This window comes from Schistosoma mansoni, chromosome W (assembly GCF_000237925.1).
Source record: "Schistosoma mansoni strain Puerto Rico chromosome W, complete genome".
Lineage (NCBI taxonomy): Eukaryota > Metazoa > Platyhelminthes > Trematoda > Strigeidida > Schistosomatidae > Schistosoma > Schistosoma mansoni.
The window spans coordinates 32,617,628-32,636,898 of record NC_031502.1 but is presented as its reverse complement, the minus strand read 5'-3'; the positions used below and the strand labels follow the sequence as shown (position 1 = coordinate 32,636,898).

Below are 19,271 nucleotides of genomic sequence, written 5' to 3'. Positions count from 1 at the left end.
CAATTCTGTCATCATACACTTATGTTGGATTTTGGGAACAAAATGAAATTACAAGAGGCTAAGTCTTCATGTAAGGATAATTTCTATAACTCTTATGCATTTTGCCAAGAATAGTGTATTCATAGATGATTTTCCCATTTGAACAGTGGTTTAAGAATCGAGAGTCACTAAACACTATACGCGTTGTGTTTTCATAAAGACAGGAAATGATCGTTGCTAATGTTCAGTGGCTTAGTTTGAATATTCATCGAACAGATTATGTAAAATACATTGTATGTAGAAAACTGTCATTCTACAAAGCTAACGTGATAGAAAATTTAGTTTTTTTGTTATTGTTTTTTCATCAGGTTTGTTTTTTGTTATACTCAACATATCAAATCATATTCACTGACAATTATATTTTTGACTTTCTACTTTTTTTTTGTTTTTGATCAACAATCAGCTGGATAATTTACATTGTACTACTCTGTATGATGTTCGTAGAAAAATATCGCGTCATTTGAATACAATTGATACTACTACTAGTGCACCGGAAACAACTAGCAGTGATAATTCACCTGCTGTCACGCGTCGTTTGATACTGATTGGTGCTAAGTCATCTGAAGCTCAAACAACAGAAAGTAGTGATGGTGGTGGCGGTTGTGGAGTGATTGCTGAACGTTATAAACAATTGTCTTCGACTTTATTGGATCCAGCGATAATCAATAATAATAATAATGATAATAATAATAATAGTAATAATAATAATAACAATGGAACTCCTTTAAACGGAACTAATGTTTCAAATGAAAGTAAAGATTATATTCAACATAGTGATAACGTTAGACAATTTCCCACAGTAGATGACAATGTCATACAATCATCTTTCTCTTCATTCTCTGATGATGAAGTTGATGATGGTGATGACGATGAGGATGATGACGACAATGAATGTATTCCTACTGAGATGGTCACAAAACAATCTGTTGCTAATAGTATGGGAGTTAGTAATGAAAATAATAATGATACTAATAATAATAGTTTCCGGACAAATTTCATTCAGTCTGTGGTATGTTCTATAATTTGTAGATTTTATTTCTTGTATTATTATTTGATAATTGTTATCGGTTAACTCTGAATTTAATAGTTCTGTTTGTTTAGGTGAAACATACTAGTAAGCATGCTGTAAACAAATGATTTAACTAATCGGTTATTAGCATTTTTGGTTAACAGGTTCGAACTGGGCTACATTTACTTTTGCTTGTAAACTTGGTAGTTTATACAGGCTGTTTTAACAAGTTTGTTCTTGGTTGTTGATGTCTAATTCTTAATGCTGATCAATTTCTATGGATTTTGTCTATATGCTTTGACATTGTATACACCGTTGTTTTTAGAAAATTGCTAACTGCTTGGAGGCAGTTGGCAAGAAATCTTGAAGCCAGGTTTCATGTTCTAATTAAATGTCGTCAGCTTAGCGTATTTAGGATCATGAATATCATCAATAACCATCGACAATTTTTTATCCCGATTTTATATTTAACTTGGCGCAATTTCCAAAATACAAAGATAAATAATAGTACGATGTAGACATATGTTTAAACAACTGAAAAATTGTTTTAACTCAAGACTATCTTAATCGTTAAATGAAATTGAATTTATTTAGACTCCGTTTCTTATTTAGATGGTAATGGTACTTTTCTCTTTGTGTCATTTTAGCCAAACGATACTTATATCCGTTCAGGATCTAATTGTGAATCTAGGAATGATTCAAAATTTAATTACACTACATCAAAAATTTCAATGTCTTCTCTTCCTATTAGAAATTTATCTACTGCAGCAGGTCCATATCGTTTACGCATAGGTTGGCATTCACATCTTAAACGTCCACCACCACAACCTTTATCCGATTCTATGGCTTTTCATGCATTTCAATTGGCTGAAACAATTCGTGAATGTGCTGGTGGTCCAAGTACCAGTGGATCTATGTTTGTAGCTGAAACTGAAGCAAATGATACTGTTCATCGTAATCTCCAGTTAATATCGTTTCAAGTTAGTTTATTTTAGTGTTATGTAACTAAACTTGTCTCATTATTTGTTAACTAATTTGCTTGAACTACTAAAGATAGTAACTTGTTTTTAAATAACTTGGAGATCACTGATAAATATCAAATAAACAATTATCATGTTAAGAAATATATGTTACAGTGTTAAGAGGTTATCATTGAATGATTAGAACACTCGACTTTCAATAAGTAAGTTGTATGTTTGAATCCTAGTCCACTTACTTCGGTTTTGTAAGGTATTGTAGTGAGCAGTACACGATTGGGGACAGTCGAATGTATTTGAGCACAAATTACAGACTGTCCCACTAAAATCCGATGACCTTACAGTTAACAGGTAATTTACAAAATAACAATCAATTTTCTCAATCTTGACTGTTCCTTCTGCAAATATCAGTCTATCTCTGACTTCAGTGTCCATGCATTTTCATACCGGTTGTGCTTCGTTCCTGTTCTTTCCTTATCCATCTTCTGCCAAAATACATTCTATACCTGACCATCACCATATACTACTTATGTGGATATAAGTAACCCACATCACAGTATTACTAGCCTCTCGAAGCCGAGTACATAAAACTTGGCGAACAATCTATATAGTAATATGCAATAGGAATGTTCATATTTTTTCAGTCAAAAGTTGTAACTTTTTGTTGTGAGTGCCCATCTTGACAAGTTTACTCTGGAGAATGTGAAATTTTATAATTAACTTCTCAGTTTTCAATAAATTTATTGTAATGTATGCTCAAGTATGCCTATCTTTAAAAAGAAATTCTATTCGTTCTCTTTTATAGAGAGATTATGCCTTGTTTTTTCCAGTGTAAAATTCACTTGCTCTAAGACAGAGTTTATAATTCAGAGGTAAGTTTTCATCATAAACTGTATGTATCTGGATTTCTGTGTTGATGTTCACAATACAACTCGAACTCCAATATACGTACCCGACTACTTAGACTATTAAGTCCAAATAGTTATTAGCTGGAAATTACACATCTTTACTAAGAAACTTTATACATTTGTTGTTTTTCATTTTTGACAGCACTTTCCTAAAAAGAAATTATTTTATTTTATTATTTTAGTTAGGACTTTATGGCTTAGGACTATTCAATCGTCTTTTGCCTTCTTGGCAAAATCGCACGTTCTCAAGAAACGGTGGATGGATAAGTCAACAAGTATTTGAAATCGGTATACCGGCTGCTTGTATTTTATATCATTCTTGGCAACAACATCTTACAGCAGCAGAATTAACCGCTATCGCATTTCAATTATCAAGAGCAAACAATCGTTCTGTAAGAAATATGGATTATTTCTCGATTTTTTTTCCGATGAAGTTCAGTGTTTTACTCAAATAAATAGTGATTTGCAGATTGTATAAGGTCTTTTTTTCAGAAAAGTTTGGTTTTATAATTTTTACGTTTATTTTCAGCCTTTTTTTACTACTTGATCATTGCTGTTAAAAAGGCACAGATTGTAATAAATATTTTTTGTTATATCCCAATTAGTAGAAAAACTGTATTTCTGACGTTTCACCACTTCTTCGAAAGTGGTTTACATTAAGTCACGAAACACCAGAAATACAATTTTTCTGCTCATCGGGATAGAATATATATATATATATATATATATATATATCACTTTCTACCCAATACTCAATTTATTTGGAGCTATCAAGTCTAACGTTGGCATTGATAATTATAAGCGCACAGATCATGTTTGAGAAAAAACATAGTCAGTTGTTATCTATAGGAGTGTTATATCTAGAGCTTAGATTTTTAATATACTGCGTACAACTTGTCTACTGCTTATACTCTTACTACTTCTACCACTATGGAATTTGAATCGACAACTGCATCTCTGTGTTCATGTGGTATGGCAACTCGAACTGATGTACGTACGTACTAAGTTCTACGTTGTGACTGACTGACTGCGTTCAACTTGAGTTCTCGAACGCTAGAATCCCCCCACGTCGCAAATGAGAAGATAGAAGGAAGAATGGAGAAAGTGCTTGTTGGGCAAGAATCAAAATGTACAGAAAATCATGGGTATTTGTAGGTATTAGCATTTGTTAAATCAACATTATAATTCAACGAATCCTCAAAGAGGCACGTTATGCTACTGACCAATAGTAGTATGCCATATTGATATTCTAGGAAGCTCCATTGCGTTCTGATTGGATGAAACTCTTCGGCTCCTCTAGGGCCTCTGGAGGCTCCGTCGTAGTTCTCGCAAGCCGTCTCAACAAGTAGTATGTTGGCTTAGTGGTTAAAACTCACTCATTCTTCAACTGTCGTATCATTGTTGGTTAAGAACTATGCTTCATCTGTTTAAGTCTTGACAGTTGTGTAATAACAGTAGATCATGTCATCCAAAATAATTAGGACGTCAATCAATCTTATGCAAACCAAAAGACGAGATGATATGAGAAGAAAAGCTAAACAATACACAAAATAAACTGATTCAATTGCAATAAACACTACATCAAACAAAGCGGTCGTCCTCCCAATCTTCGTTTGCATAAACGCCAATTAGCTGTCAAACGCTATGGTGTATCTTCACTTATATCAATTCACATGAACAGTTGTAGACGTAAATTTGTCTGAAGAGTTGTTTAGATTTCGGAAAGAGGAAATACAAAGAAGACTAGAAAATCTCCAAAATCCTGAAACTCAGGTCAATCAACAAACACATCAAAAGTGATCTAATTTATCAGAAAAATATAAATAAACTTACGTACGAGAATCAGGTTGATGAGGAGAACAATCCAAATAAATATTCAAATAATGACAGGACAATCATGTTCATGACAGACAGTCGTACTCGAAGAAATTCAGATAACACACAATATCGAGTCACTTAGACTAGTAGTCACAGTGCAACTTGGTCGATAGAATTCGAACTCTAAAAGCGACTTGACATACATGAGAGTAGTTACTACTCAGTGATTATCTTATTGTAAATACATTTCATTTCTATAAGAGATTGGTCGCGGCCAGGATAGCTCATTAGTAACATCTCTAACTTTGCAGCTGCATGATACAAAATCGAATCCTCGGGTGAACACCGTTTCCTTCAAGATTACAGGTACACCTTGCTGACAAGTGTCAAATAGATCAAAAGTTATGTCCAGGGTTTCCTTCAACCACCACCAGCACTTTACATTCTACCTTATTTAACGATGAAGTAATTTTTGTTTTCTAAACTTAATTTATATATCTTAGTATGTTTTAAATTGATATGTTTTTTTAATTGTTTTGCATAGCTTGTCGATGTTGCTGCAGAATTATGTCTTGCTAGTTTATCATTATGTACAGCTTTAAAACCACAAGAATTATACAGAGCATTAGAACAATGCGGTGAACATTCAAGTCATACTTTAGAACGTGGTTTATTATGCGTTGAACGTAGCGCTTATCAATCGTCACATGATATTTTACCGGAGATATATTTTTTTATAGCAAGAAGTTGGTATACTTTATATCATTCAACCAATAAGGAATTTGAACAAGCACTGAATTCATTGGAATCTTCTAATAATTCCAATCAATCGTCATTAAAAATTCGAAATGATAACGAGAATTTATCCACGTTTAATAAAAATAATACTATGAATACAATTTTATCTGACTCAAATATTCATGTTTATCCTAATTTAACGAATTCAGTTCAGGAATTGACTAATAACGATATTAATAGTAACAGCAGTGTCACTAATAATAATTGTGATATTGGTAATAGTGCTACTATCAATACCACTATCACTACTACTACTAATAATAGTAATAATTCTATTACAGGAATGTCACTAGTTTCAGATTCGAACCATGCAACCAGTGATAATAAAAGTAACAATAATAATCCCATCAATAGTATAAACTTAACCAGTAATGGTTTAGTTAATGCTTGGTATTATTATCAGTCGGTTAATTTATTGCCACCACCAGTAGTGCGAGGTGATCAACAACCGCATCATCAGCATCAAGAACAACCAAATCAATTGATGTATGGTGCCTCCATGTTGTCCCCTGTGAATTTTAATTATAGTGGTTTTCCACTTGGTCAACAACAACACCAATACACATCATTACCCTATTATATGAATATGCTCAGTTTACAAACACCTCAGTCATTATCGCAACAACAGACAAATAATAATAATTTATTGAATAACAATAGCCCACAATTACAATCTACAACGCCACCAACACAACGACAACAACAGTCAGCTCATCCACCACCTCCTCATCATCATTTACCGTATTATTTGCCACAATCTCAACATATGATGTCACCGATTCAAGTAAGAAGCTTTCGTTATTAATAGAAAATGTTTTTGTTTAGTTTATGGAAAAAGTTAGATTACTATGTTTTATAGATGCTTCCTTTTTATTCCGTACGGTGAAAATTGAACCAGAAATTGTTAATATCATATTCAACGATTGTTGTATAGCGCAGTTAATCCATAGTTGATGGATGGGAGTGAGCAGCTTTTGATGAAGAATACATTTGAGCTTCTATTTACCGAGTGTGTTATGCGGTAATAATGTTTCCTGTGGAGTACCCGATCTTCTACTTAGCCCGTTATCTCATAAACGAATGGACTGAAGAGCGATCAACCTTTGTTAAGGCTTAAATTAATCTTTTCGCATATTAATTTTAGTTGATTATTATGATTTTCTTGCCTGTTATCCATTTTTCTGGTGTTGTATTATTCGTTATGCTGTCGTGTCTCTCAAGACTTTTTGTTCTCATTTTAAGTTAAGCATTTGGTAACTCTAGTTTCCATATTTACTTTTAATAGCTATCAGCACTAATATCTGATGCGTTGGTCTGGAGATTATCTACAAGTAGATATAATTATAACATATTGAGCTATGAATACCTAACATGCAAAATAGGAATTGGTTACTATCCGTGTGTGTTTATTCACAAGTTTAGTCGAACTCTGAAAAAAACTCGCCATCCAGAATATTACTATTTATTCATTTATTATTACTTTTAACAATTTCACTTATAAATCGGTCTAAAAACTGCTTGGTGGACTTTATTCAGCATAATCATTGAAATCAGCACTACATTAGGTGACTATTCCAGTGGTTGGTTCACCTTGTCATGTTCATGTTTAAAAAGCTATTCTTATTATCAGTTTATGAATAATTTTACATTTTTATGTGTAATTATTTCACAGTCTAATGTACCGTACTCATTCGGAATGTCATCTTTACCTCCAGTGGGACTTGTGCAATCGCCTAATAATTATTTTTTACATCCACAGTTCATTCCAAATACTCCTCTTCCAACACCATCATCATCTCAGTCAATAAATATGATTCCAAGTGGTCCATTTGTCACTATTCCACATCATATAAATCCATCCACTTCACTGTCTCCAACTTTTGGAACTAACGTTCTGCGTAAGTAATGTATATTCGTTTTAATTAAACTGACAATAATGGTAATAATAATAATAAGACGATCCAATGAAATCATGATAGTTGTCTAATAGTGCTTTATTGCCACTGAATTATTTGACGATTTCAACTCGTAAAGCTGTATTATAAGACAGCTTATGGAATATCGTACAAACGAAATGAATTTTTAAGTATATTTTTGAAGTAGTTTTCAACCAATCAGCTGACTGTTTCTGATTAGACGCTTATCATAACCGTAGTTTTCAGTATAATCCGTCGTTTTTTATCTTATTTTCTAAACAAGTAGGTAGTAAAGCTGACTGATTGTGAACCGTTATTTTGCATTTGATGAATGTGACATTGATCTTTCATATCCACTGTTCACTCATATGCAAAACCATTTGCTTTCTTCAGAGTCATCTTAGCTTAGAACTACATTATTTGTGTACTGCATATCGATAAAAGTATATATATATATATATATATAATAGACCTAAACCGATAGACAATTGATGGATGGTCGCTCATAATTCGTGGATCGGTTGAAGTTAGACATTAACACCGTTGGATGCCGGCTCAGTGGTCTATCGGTTAAGGGCTCTGGCTCGAGACTGGTAGGTCCTGGGTTCGAATCTCGCTAGTGTGGGATCGTAGATGCTCACTGCTGAGGAGTCCCATAATAGGGCGAAACGGCCGTCCAGTGCTTCCAGGTTTTCCATGGTGGTCTAGCTTCAATTGACTCATGATTTCAACTTTGAAAAATAGAATTATGTGTTTTTCAGTTTCAGTAACACGAGTTTAATACAAGATATTTAGACGAATCTCTTTGTTTCCTGATTAGTGGTTGGGAATGGATGATTTTGTGCAATTTACTGATCGTTAGTGTAACACAGTAAAAAAAACGGAGCTGTTAGATTAACTATTACCAGGTTTAAACAAAAAAAGTCATAGCATCAATTCAATTGCTTAAAAGTCAGATAAAATAGATATCACGTTTGAGAAAAAATGACACTAATATTGTAGGAAGTCAATCATAATTAGATAAAGTCAGTTACCCATACATTTCTCAAAAACTCTAGATATTATAATTCTTCAATTTAACGTTGTTGTTTCTGCATATTAAAACCAATATGTTCACCACTTTTTGAAAAAATAACTTTTAGCCTGTAATTCATATCAAGCTTATTCAACGGATCAAGTAATGGAACCATCATTGTACGGTTTTAATCCTGCAATGACTGCACCAACTGTTCATCAGTCCATGGTTTGTAACGTACTTGGTACTCCACCTCAGTCACAAGTACAGCAACAACAACATCAAACCGTCGAACCGGTTACGTCATTAGCATCTATAAACACTATTAATAACATACACAGTACTAATAACAATTATGTCAATAATGTTAATTTGAATACACTATCTGATAGTACAGTTATTTCAGTCAATTCATTATCGTCAGTTATATCATCCGCATTAACATCAACTCGTCAGTTGACAACATCAAATACTGCTTCTAGTTCTGTTGTTGTACATCCATCTATGTCTGATCAAGGATCCATTATCTCTGAAGGCGATTCTTGTCGATTAGCTGAATCTGTAGCAGATGGATTAGGCGATGAAAACAATCCATATTCTAACAATAGCAACTCCTCTGGTGACTTGTCATTGAATAGTAACAATAATAATAAAGAGAAATTGTCGAGTAATACAGCGAAATCAACAGTCAGTGAATTACAATCTTTAAAGTTGAAAGCACAAGCTTATTTGATTCGAGCATTTTTCTGTGCAAAATGTGCTATTAAAAAGATATCAGCTAGCCAAGTATGTTTCTTTTCTTTTTTGTTTTGGGTTTTCCACTTTTTTACTCTTAGTGCTGACATTTTCGATTATCTGATTCTATAATACAATCTTATTCGTTAGATATTTACTTATAAATTGTAGCTTGGTTCAGAGAATCTGGTCGTGACTTAGTGATATTGGCTGCTACATTACTTAGTGATTATTCAATTGTAAACGTCTTACTCTTGCAAAACGTGGTGGTCAGTTGAGACACAAATAATTCAGTTGTAATGTCGCAGATTGTAAATATGGATGATTGATACAGATTCGAATCCCGAATGACTGACTGCAAGGCGTTTCCTACTAATTGCCTACAACTACTGAACAATATAAATTAAATTGATCCCACCCTACTAATCAGTCATGACTGAATGTTAATACTTCTTTTCTAACTGAAACACTCATTAGGAGAGTACTTTCAAGAATTTTAGTAACAATGATTTTTTCAAAAAAAGTTTACAGACGGATTATCTATATGCGGATTTTATAAACGTTTACTTACTGAATACCTTTGGGATCTTAACTAGTGGAATTCACAAAACTCAACTTAATTAGGAACTGGTTGGCAATCAACCAAGGACTATTATAGAACCTCCAATGTTTATCAAACCTTCCCTTACTTTTGCGTTTTATTTATAAGGCCTTATTTGAATTTTAAAAAAATAGTTTATTGTCTTCTATCTTGATGGACTGTTTTTAATAAATTGAAATGATCAATAATTCTATAGAGTTCTTATTTCAGTATATTTCTTCTGTTATCTACATTATAGTCTAATGTGAATACAAATTTTACTCGTCAAAATCCTATTGCTGTTTCAATGCCATCAAGAAGTATACGAGGAAAGCATCATCATTATCATATGCAACAAAGCCATCGTGGAAATTCAACAAATCATTCACAACGTAGGCATCTCATACAAACTGATACTAATAGTAATTGTATGCTTTCAACTAGCACACGAAATACCATAACAACAAATGATCAAAATAATTGTTTACCATCGGAGAATTCATCATCAATGTTTCTTATGCCTGGTGTATCATCATCTTGTAGAGCATCGAATCAAGTCAGAATATCCTCAGCTAATGTTATCTCAGATTTTAATTTGATCAATGCTACTACTACTTCTACTACTACTACTACTACCAGTACTACTAATGCCAATTCAAAATCGTGTAGTGCACATATACTGTGGACCTTAGATGTATGTTTTTCTTCCTTATTCTTAATCCGTCATACCAATATACACATATTGCACGTAACTAAGTAATTATATTTGTTAGCTATAGGATCTTTTGCATATGCGTGATATAAATAACTTATTTATAACAATGCTTAATTATTATCAAATGGAGACACTAGATTAATTTTGGGATAATTTCATTGTTTGTTATTTGATTGAACGTGCAACCTAAATTGTAATGAAATTTATCAATGTAATAATATAATAATAATACATTCTGAAATTAATAATTACGGAATTCATGCCAGTTTACAGGCATGATTAGCTAGGTATATGTAGTAGTATTGAAGATAGAGGACAGATATGTGATATTATATTGTTTAAAGTTTTCTGGTCCAAAAAATTGTTTGGATAGTACAGTTTTCACATATATTACAACAATTACCCCCAAGTGCCCTGGTATCGCTGAGAGTGGGGAGAGTCAGCTCCCACATGTCCACGCGTATATAGCCTCTGACAGGGAAGTCCTACTCACTGTCTTCTCGTGGCACCGGTGTTGCTTACGAAGTTGAGAGGACGAGCAGCGAATGTCCGGCGCTTTCACCGGGTTGATGGACATGCAGGGTCCACCTGGGGGAGTTGTGAAACCCTGATTCCAAAGCCACTGATGTGCATGGGCTCCAGGGTCGTAAGGAAACAAATGGCGTATGAACCTATTGTTCGTCACCGGCTACTATAGGACTGCATCTCCTAGCGTTGCTCCATGGCCTTGTGGATCAGACATACAGCTCAAAGGCTCTGCGAGTGACTTCCTAAGAAGACCACCTTTGGTTTTGGAACCCGGGCAGTATCCCAGCCCACGCACACATCAAATGATTTATGTGGCGCTTATCTGTTTGGTGCCTTTTTATACCAATGTTTATATGTTGAAATAAATCAATAAATAAAATAAATTACAGCAGTCAAAGGTTTCAGCCGGGAAGTTTTAATTATTTTTAATTAGACATCTTATTGATGTATGAATGGTAGATTTCAGGTGATTTCGTGTGCCATCACAAATTGATTGTAATCATCTACAACTAGAGAAAATAAAACAGAGACAGGGGGCAAGGAACAGGGAAAGCAGTAATTTCTACGATAGGTCAGTCAAGTCTACTATAATATATGTGTCAGATTATTTTATAATATATTATTCGTGTTAGATATTATTCAAATTAGTTAAGGTTATCAGAAACGGTGTTAGTGTAAAGTATCAGCAGGTACGAAGGTTCACTTAGTGGATTTAGTAATAAAAACGTTTAAACATTTAAAGTTCCTATAATCTCACTTGTGAAATGGGATATACTTACAGGTGTAATAACATTTAAAGTATTTTCAGAGGAGAAGTAAGCATCAATAGAACGAACAAAGGATGGGATTGATTTTATTTCACGGACAGATTGTGGTAAATTATTCCGGAGTTTGGAATACTTGATAGAAATGTTGTACTTTATCTTATCCAACATTTGTATCAATTATAAGAGTAAAAATGATTAGTACTTAGTCAATGTTGTCGAGAAAAAATATTATTCTTTGACATATATTCCATATCATTTTGATGATGATAATAGTAATGGAATTGAAAATGAAGATGAAACGTCGTTGTATAATAAATTTTAAATTAATATCAGAAGGGGTTTTTGTGGATATTATGGTAATTTTAATAGTTGAGATCATGCGTCAATTGAAGTTAAACCACCATTGAAAACCTGGAAGCACAAATTGAGAATTTCTCAGTTTAATCAAGTATTTATTGTACTATATAAAGTGATTTTCTTAGTCAAATGTATTTTACTCTTTGTATTTACTGTGATGAATTTTTGTTTATGGTTGGTGACTGTTTAATTCCAGTTGAATATATTAAACACTCAATTAACAGAATTAATTTGAGCTATTTTGTTTGTCAACTGAATTATTTCATAATTTTACATGTTTCATACGCTAATCTGACATTGAGCAACTAACTACTTGTGAAACAGCTTTCTACCATTTTGTACTTTTACTTCAGACAGAGATGGTTGTGAATTGTATTATTATTTTGGATCGTAATAGCTCTCTACAATAAGCACAACACCGTAACTTGGTTGAACGATAAAAGTCATTAAGTAGCAAAAGGAAATGTTTCAAAAGCAAGTTATTTATTATGTATTCAAGTTTTGTTGGTGGAACAACCTCTTAGTGGGTTAAGACGTCCGAATTTTAGCTTCTTAGTCCCTGGCTCGAACCCTGTACAAGCTACTTTGGTTTAAGGAACCGGATATTATCATTACTCCTCACACTCAACGTGGGATTCTTAACCAAGTAGCTGGCGAATTAGTTAATTCACTTGTAATTCAAGAAAAACTGTTGGAATTTAATAACAATATTTTTTCTATATTTTAAAAATAAGCTTATTTAGAGCAGTGAACCTGAAAATCGAGTTAAATCTAATCTCATTGATCTTTAAATAAAAGGTAACTTATTTGAAATCATATTTTTCTCTTTTTATTTTATTGATCCATTTACAGGTTGCTAGTAGTTTAGGTCCGTTGGCTGTGAATGAATATTGTGATTTAGTTTTACAATGTGTCAATTGTCCTTTGTTAATGGAACAAATCACTTCGAAAGTTATTGACTATTTTGAAAAATATGCAAAAACACATACACCATCTTGCAGCGTTAATAATGGCAGGGGTGGCCTAGCCCATATGCAACAACCTTACATTGATGTTTCCTCACCAAATGCAGTAATTTCTGATAACAATGATAAAAATGTAAACTTTTGTTCAAATATATCTCAAAATTTTCTCAATCAATCTCATACACCTAATCAACCATGGACGACTTCAATTGCCTCTGTAACTCCCGTATCTAATTGGCCAACCAATTCCAATCCCTATGATCTACATGATGTTGTTCATCCACTGATTTCTTTACCTTTTCCTCATTCCGATCCCAATAACATAAACTCCACGTTTAATTACCATTCTTTCATACCACCGTCAATACTTCCACCGAATAATCCATCTTGGTCACATCCGTCTGTTCGACCTGTCAGTTATCCTATACTACGACAGAATTTATCTTCTAAACAATTGCATGAAAATCTTTATCGATTTAAACAAATGAATTTAAATTATGAGCCAAATATAAATGCTAGTCCTTACATTCTTTCAAACAATAAACTGAATAATTTAAATGTTGCTTTAAATCAATTACCTTTTTACAATCAGCAGACAAGTCTATGGCCAATGAACCCACTGTCCTATATTCTTCCTGTTCCTGTTCCTCCACCCCACACAGTAACACCTAGTCCTCTGACACATCATCAAAACGATATGTATCGAAATTCAGTGATGACAACTACAACAACAGGAACACTAGGAATGCATCATAACAGTTACACCACAACAGATGAATCAATAAAACAAAAACCACTTGAATTTAGCGGTAGAGATGTGATAGAAAATTTGATTAATCATACACACACATTGTAAGTTGTTGTTTCTTAAAACAGAATATTCTTTATTCAAAGGAAATAATTACTAATGAATAACCAGTGTATATATTATTATTACTGCGTCTTAGGGTAGACAAGATTATTCCTCAATATTCATTTTTCTATTTAAGTTCAACTGAATAATGAGTGTATGTTATCTATACTGTTTATCTTTAGAATTAGCATCATTCATGATATACATGAGATCGGATTGTAAAATTATCCGTTAGTAAAGTATTGACTAAAATTCTATCAACATATCAAATCATTCTAAGTAGGATAATTATTATCTACTCTGATTAAAAATAAAAACCGGGATATTTTTAATCCTTTGTTTTTAATTTGTTGATTTAGTTTAGATTATTGACATAGTGGTTAAAACACTTAGTTTTCAGCTATGATCGTTTAATAATAAACCTTCAATACTGTCTAGTGTTATCGGGTTGTGTGAGAACAAAGTAATGTCAGTCAGCAACAACGTAAAACTTTGTACGTACGTACGTACATCCGTTCAAGTTGCCATACCACATTAACACAGACCTACGATTGTTGACTCGAATCCCATAGTGGTAGAGCTAATAAAAGTATGAGCAGTAATCGAAAAAATATGGGTTTGAAGATTTTATTCAAGGAGTACAATCCAGTGAAATAAATTTGGAAAGAGAAAAAGAAACAGTAATCTCAGATTTATCTGTACATTGTAGTGTAGTATATTAATCAGTATATGATAAATAGTTTTACACTGTATTGTTTTATATAAAACTTTTCAACTGATGTATCACTGATACCCATGATCGATTGTTAAGTACAATTTTTACGAGAAAAAAAAGTAGTTTTACTTAGTTTATAAGGTATCATCTTTTCGTAGCAAATAAGAAATTAAGTGGTAATTGTTTATATTATACATGTTTTATGTCGGAATCTGTTGAAAAAACAAACAACTTCTTTTTGGTTTCTTCAATGTTTTTTCGAATTAACTTGTTCACATACTAAACTTTTGATGCAAATCTAATTATCATATTCAATAGAGCCGTTTTAAAAATCAAATTTAAAACGTGAATTATACTGTATTGTAATTGTGAAGTATTATTAAGCGTGATTAAGGTGAGTTGATGATAAATTCCATATTATGTGAATGAATTTGAAATCTAAAAGTGAAGTTAGGTAAGAAATGATAAGTCCATTCTTACTAATTGCCTTATTGATATTGGTTTGAATTAGTTAAAAGTAGGCTAAAAATGACTGTATCAATAGATTTTTGTCAATCTATAAATCTACTAACGACTGTTGATTTAAGTTATGTAGAACAGTAAAGGGTTGTACGTGTTGTGTATTGCTTTTCATAAAAATACTGTCATTGATGAATGGGAATTTACAGATGGATCATTTATATTTGAAAGGGAGATAACAATAATATAGAGATCATTTATCATGTTTTTTTTTCTGATTATCTTCTAAATCTTAAATATGCGGTAGTTCATCATAACATTTATTCTTTGATGTCATTTATGTTTCACCTTTCGTTAGTCATACTTGATAGTGTTATTGTTCTTTTCATTGAGTCCCGTTTTTATCCTTATATGAAATGTTGTTGTTAGAAGGTATATGTGTATATATTTGTGCCAGGCTATACCCTGTTTACATCCAGATCATTATATATTGTTTTAGCTCAATGTTTTGATTTGTATAGGCATACTTTAGCAGCTTTCATGTATTCTTTTTTCATTCTGTCTGTCCGAATCATATTGAAAATAAGTAGTCTTACTCATTATCATCGCTACTGCAATCATTTTGACTCCTTTGCTATTTTATTATGTCGTACTAATGTGGTATGACTACTGTAGCCCCTTGATCACGTTCGCTCTAGGCTGTACGCTGATCATGATTGACTGGTTTAGTAATATTTCTAGGTTATTTTACTTGAATGTATCTTGATGGTAGACTTAGATTTTGCAATCATAACTCCGTTCCTTTACTAAATTGATTGCATTTCTAGTAATAAAAATAAATTGAGCATCACATACGTGTGTGTGGATTATCGTTTTCAATATATTTTAGTCAATTCTTGTCTAACTTTTCCATGTGTAATCAGTTCCTTGACTGTAGTCACAAATCTTTTCTTTGACTCTTGTTGCTTAAGTAATACGTTTTAAAAACGCTCAATTACTTAAGGTTGCTTTGAAACGATACCTTCGTTTTATTTATTCATAAGAATATGTGGTATGTAGATACTTTCCTCATTTTTTCATAAACTGAAATTTGTAAACTGACTGTTACCATAGTGACTTGTTTTTCATATGATCATCTGCTTTCTGTTTTGTTATTGGGATATATATATATATATATATATATATATATATATTAGTCACTGAAATTAGTATGCCAAACTTATATTTATTTAAAAAGAGGCGAACTGTAATGTACTGTTAAAATATGCGACCATTTTGAAACAGTATGCATTTAGTATGGTATAGCTGACATGTACCTGTTAACCTTGTGGTCAGGGTTTAAAACTCAATAACAGAAATCGTTAGAACAATTAAAGCGTACTTTTCTAGTGGACAACGTATTTAAAGGTGAAAGAAAATTAGTATATTAAGTATGTTATTATGAAGCAGTACATTCAGAGCAGGAGAAGCACTATACTGCTCAAAGACGACTTATCGTTTTGTTCTAGCTTACAGAATAATAATCTTAATGAGAAGGCATGTGTTTAATACCAAAAGATATATGAAATAGTTCAGGGTAGTTATCTTTTCACGAAAAAGCTGAAACCAAATTACTGAGCAAAACATTGGACTTATTTAAAGTTTAATGGCTGAGAATTTTACATATATAATTTTTTTCTTAATAGTTCAAGTTATCTTCACAGATTTGTTTAAAATAGATTTCTTGCCACGAGCTCCAGTTTTTATGTCAATTAATGGGACTTTACAAATAAGCATTACAATTGTTGCATTTTCTTTTTTCAAGTTTGTTTAGAACCTATTTACTACCACATTCATCATATCACATATACATCAAAGAAACAGATGACACGATCTTATGTATGAATATCAATTAACCCATTTTAAAATCAAATGTTAACTATTTATTTCTATGAACTACAACTCACTAATGAACCGTAATATATGATATGCTAAACATCATGATAATATCAATCTTCTTTTGTTGTTGAATCAAGTGCACAGTAGGTTTGAATCCATAATCTAATATTTTATAGTTGTGTGTGCCCGTATCGCTCAACAACTTAATAAGCCCATTAAAGAAAAACCGTTGTAAACAGACAATAATAAGTTTATCAAACGGTGTTTTATCGTATTTTTGATCGTTTTTGTTAAATTGTTCACTGAATCTTAAATTCATTTTTGTTTGTGAGGGTAACCATCCTTCCTTCAGTGCTCAATAAAAGTGTAATCTCAAGCATTTCTCTGTTCATTTAGAGGGTGAGTGCTGTACCTAAGGGCGTCTTTTTCCCAGTGAGTTCATTCCAAACATCTAAGGCTGTCTATATATGCCTTCTCTGACTGTGGTGCATCTTGAAATGCCGGACAAGAAAAACAAATAAAGTCAAAGTTAGAGCTTGAAATGATATCATCCAGGAAAAATTATATTCTCTCATCCAGCGTTCATACACTAAATGAATGGAAAAATGTTCTAAAAATACTTACTGTCGCAAATACTTTTAGGTTTCTGCTTATATTAATATCTATTTATTCATTGTCTGTTAAAACTGTTATCATTATACCTTATTTCCTAGGTTTCAAAAATATATTGATCAAAGACTTCAGTATATTGGACAAAGTCAAGCTGAGTGGGATGAATTCGTTGATTTAATTTTAAAAGCGTATAATGTTCACTTAAGTATGCCCGCTATTGATTGCGGTTTACATTGGAATAACTTATTGACACGTATTCGTCGTCATCAAAAGTGTAGTCCAGCTTTATGGCAGCGTATTTTAGCTGGTATACAAACAGCTGACTTAAAAAGATCAACTTAAGTTCTTTTCAGTTTTGTTTTTGTTTTAATCGCTCGTTGTCTTTTGCTCATAATTTTCTTTCTCATTGACAGTTGTTATTTATATTCATTGTGTGTGTATGTGTTGACATCTTGTTTATTTTCTTGGTCACACAATTTCGTTTACATCTTGTTCAGGATACATTTATTCCATAACTGTTTGTATGTCGCTGTGTTTTAATTCATGTCCTCAATATTCTCAATTGTTAGCATATCTAAAACGGTTATTTTCATCATACTTTTCAATTTGGTACAAACGCACGTACTCAATATTATTTGATTGTAAAAGAGACAAAACAATTGGGTTTATTTAATATGTAAACATGAAAAACAATTCTCTATTCATGCATACATGCATCCTCGCTTACTTGTCCTTAATAATAATAATAATAATAATAATAATTATTATTATTATTATTATTACTACACTATCTCCTCATCGACATTACATCTGCACACGTATATATGTATGTATATGTATATCAATTTATATTTCATCAATTTCATCTTCATTTTGAACAGTTATAAAGTGTTACGTTGCAAGCATTTTCTGCCAAAAAAGTTCTTCCTTTTTTGTTAGTCTCCTTTAAGCTAAAAGCATGCAAACAAACATGCAATACATTAGACTAATTGTCATTGAAAACAGAAAGAGGCGAACATGGTCACTTTTATCCTAGTTGTTTTCTTCTCCTTGTCGGTTGTCTCTATTGTTGTGTTTTTGTGTATCAGCACGCTAACGCACATAATCTTCTTGTTTTATATTCATCAGTGTATCAGGGTTTTTGGGGTAGACAACATATCACCCCTCATCCTCTGTATGTATATTCGTATAGTTAATATCTCTATGCTTTGAATTGGTTGTAAATGTAATTTTCATCGTCGTCGTCATTGTTATTATTATTATTATCATCACTATTATTATTACAATATATTACTTGCATTTGCTCAGCAAACTGTAATTACTAAAATTACTCTTTTTTCGAGAAATCGTTTCATTGTCTCGTTTTCTTCCAAATGAAAAAAAAACAGCGAGTGATTTTCATCTCGATGTGATGTAATGTTTCTCTCCTTCACTTTTTCTTTTTACTTTTATGAATAAATAGGAGAATAAATAATTTCTTGGTCAGCAAAATAATTTTCAGTTAATAAAATAGTTCAATTTTTTTTGTTTTTTCTCAATATTTTTGTTGCAATTTTTTTATAGTTTTTTTGTTTCATTTTTCTCTAAAGAGAAAGATGTAAACAATATTGGACGTGATAATTCTTAT

At 32.2% G+C, this 19,271-nt stretch overlaps 1 protein-coding gene across 1 annotated transcript in view; it reads left to right on the top strand.

Moving 5' to 3' along the window:
• Positions 1-18,493, top strand: part of Smp_132000 (putative zinc finger protein) — a gene marked incomplete at its 5' end in the record, with an annotated part of 44,996 nt that extends 26,503 nt beyond the window's left edge. The window contains 9 exons of the mRNA XM_018789413.1: positions 443-646; positions 1,696-2,028; positions 3,116-3,325; positions 5,296-6,333; positions 7,222-7,447; positions 8,608-9,266; positions 10,055-10,489; positions 13,015-13,979; positions 17,746-18,493. Coding sequence (XP_018654859.1) covers positions 443-646; positions 1,696-2,028; positions 3,116-3,325; positions 5,296-6,333; positions 7,222-7,447; positions 8,608-9,266; positions 10,055-10,489; positions 13,015-13,979; positions 17,746-17,986 — 4,311 coding nt within the window. The 3' untranslated portion in view covers positions 17,987-18,493. The remainder of the gene's footprint in view (positions 1-442; positions 647-1,695; positions 2,029-3,115; positions 3,326-5,295; positions 6,334-7,221; positions 7,448-8,607; positions 9,267-10,054; positions 10,490-13,014; positions 13,980-17,745) is intronic.
• Between the last annotated feature and the right edge of the window lie 778 nt (positions 18,494-19,271).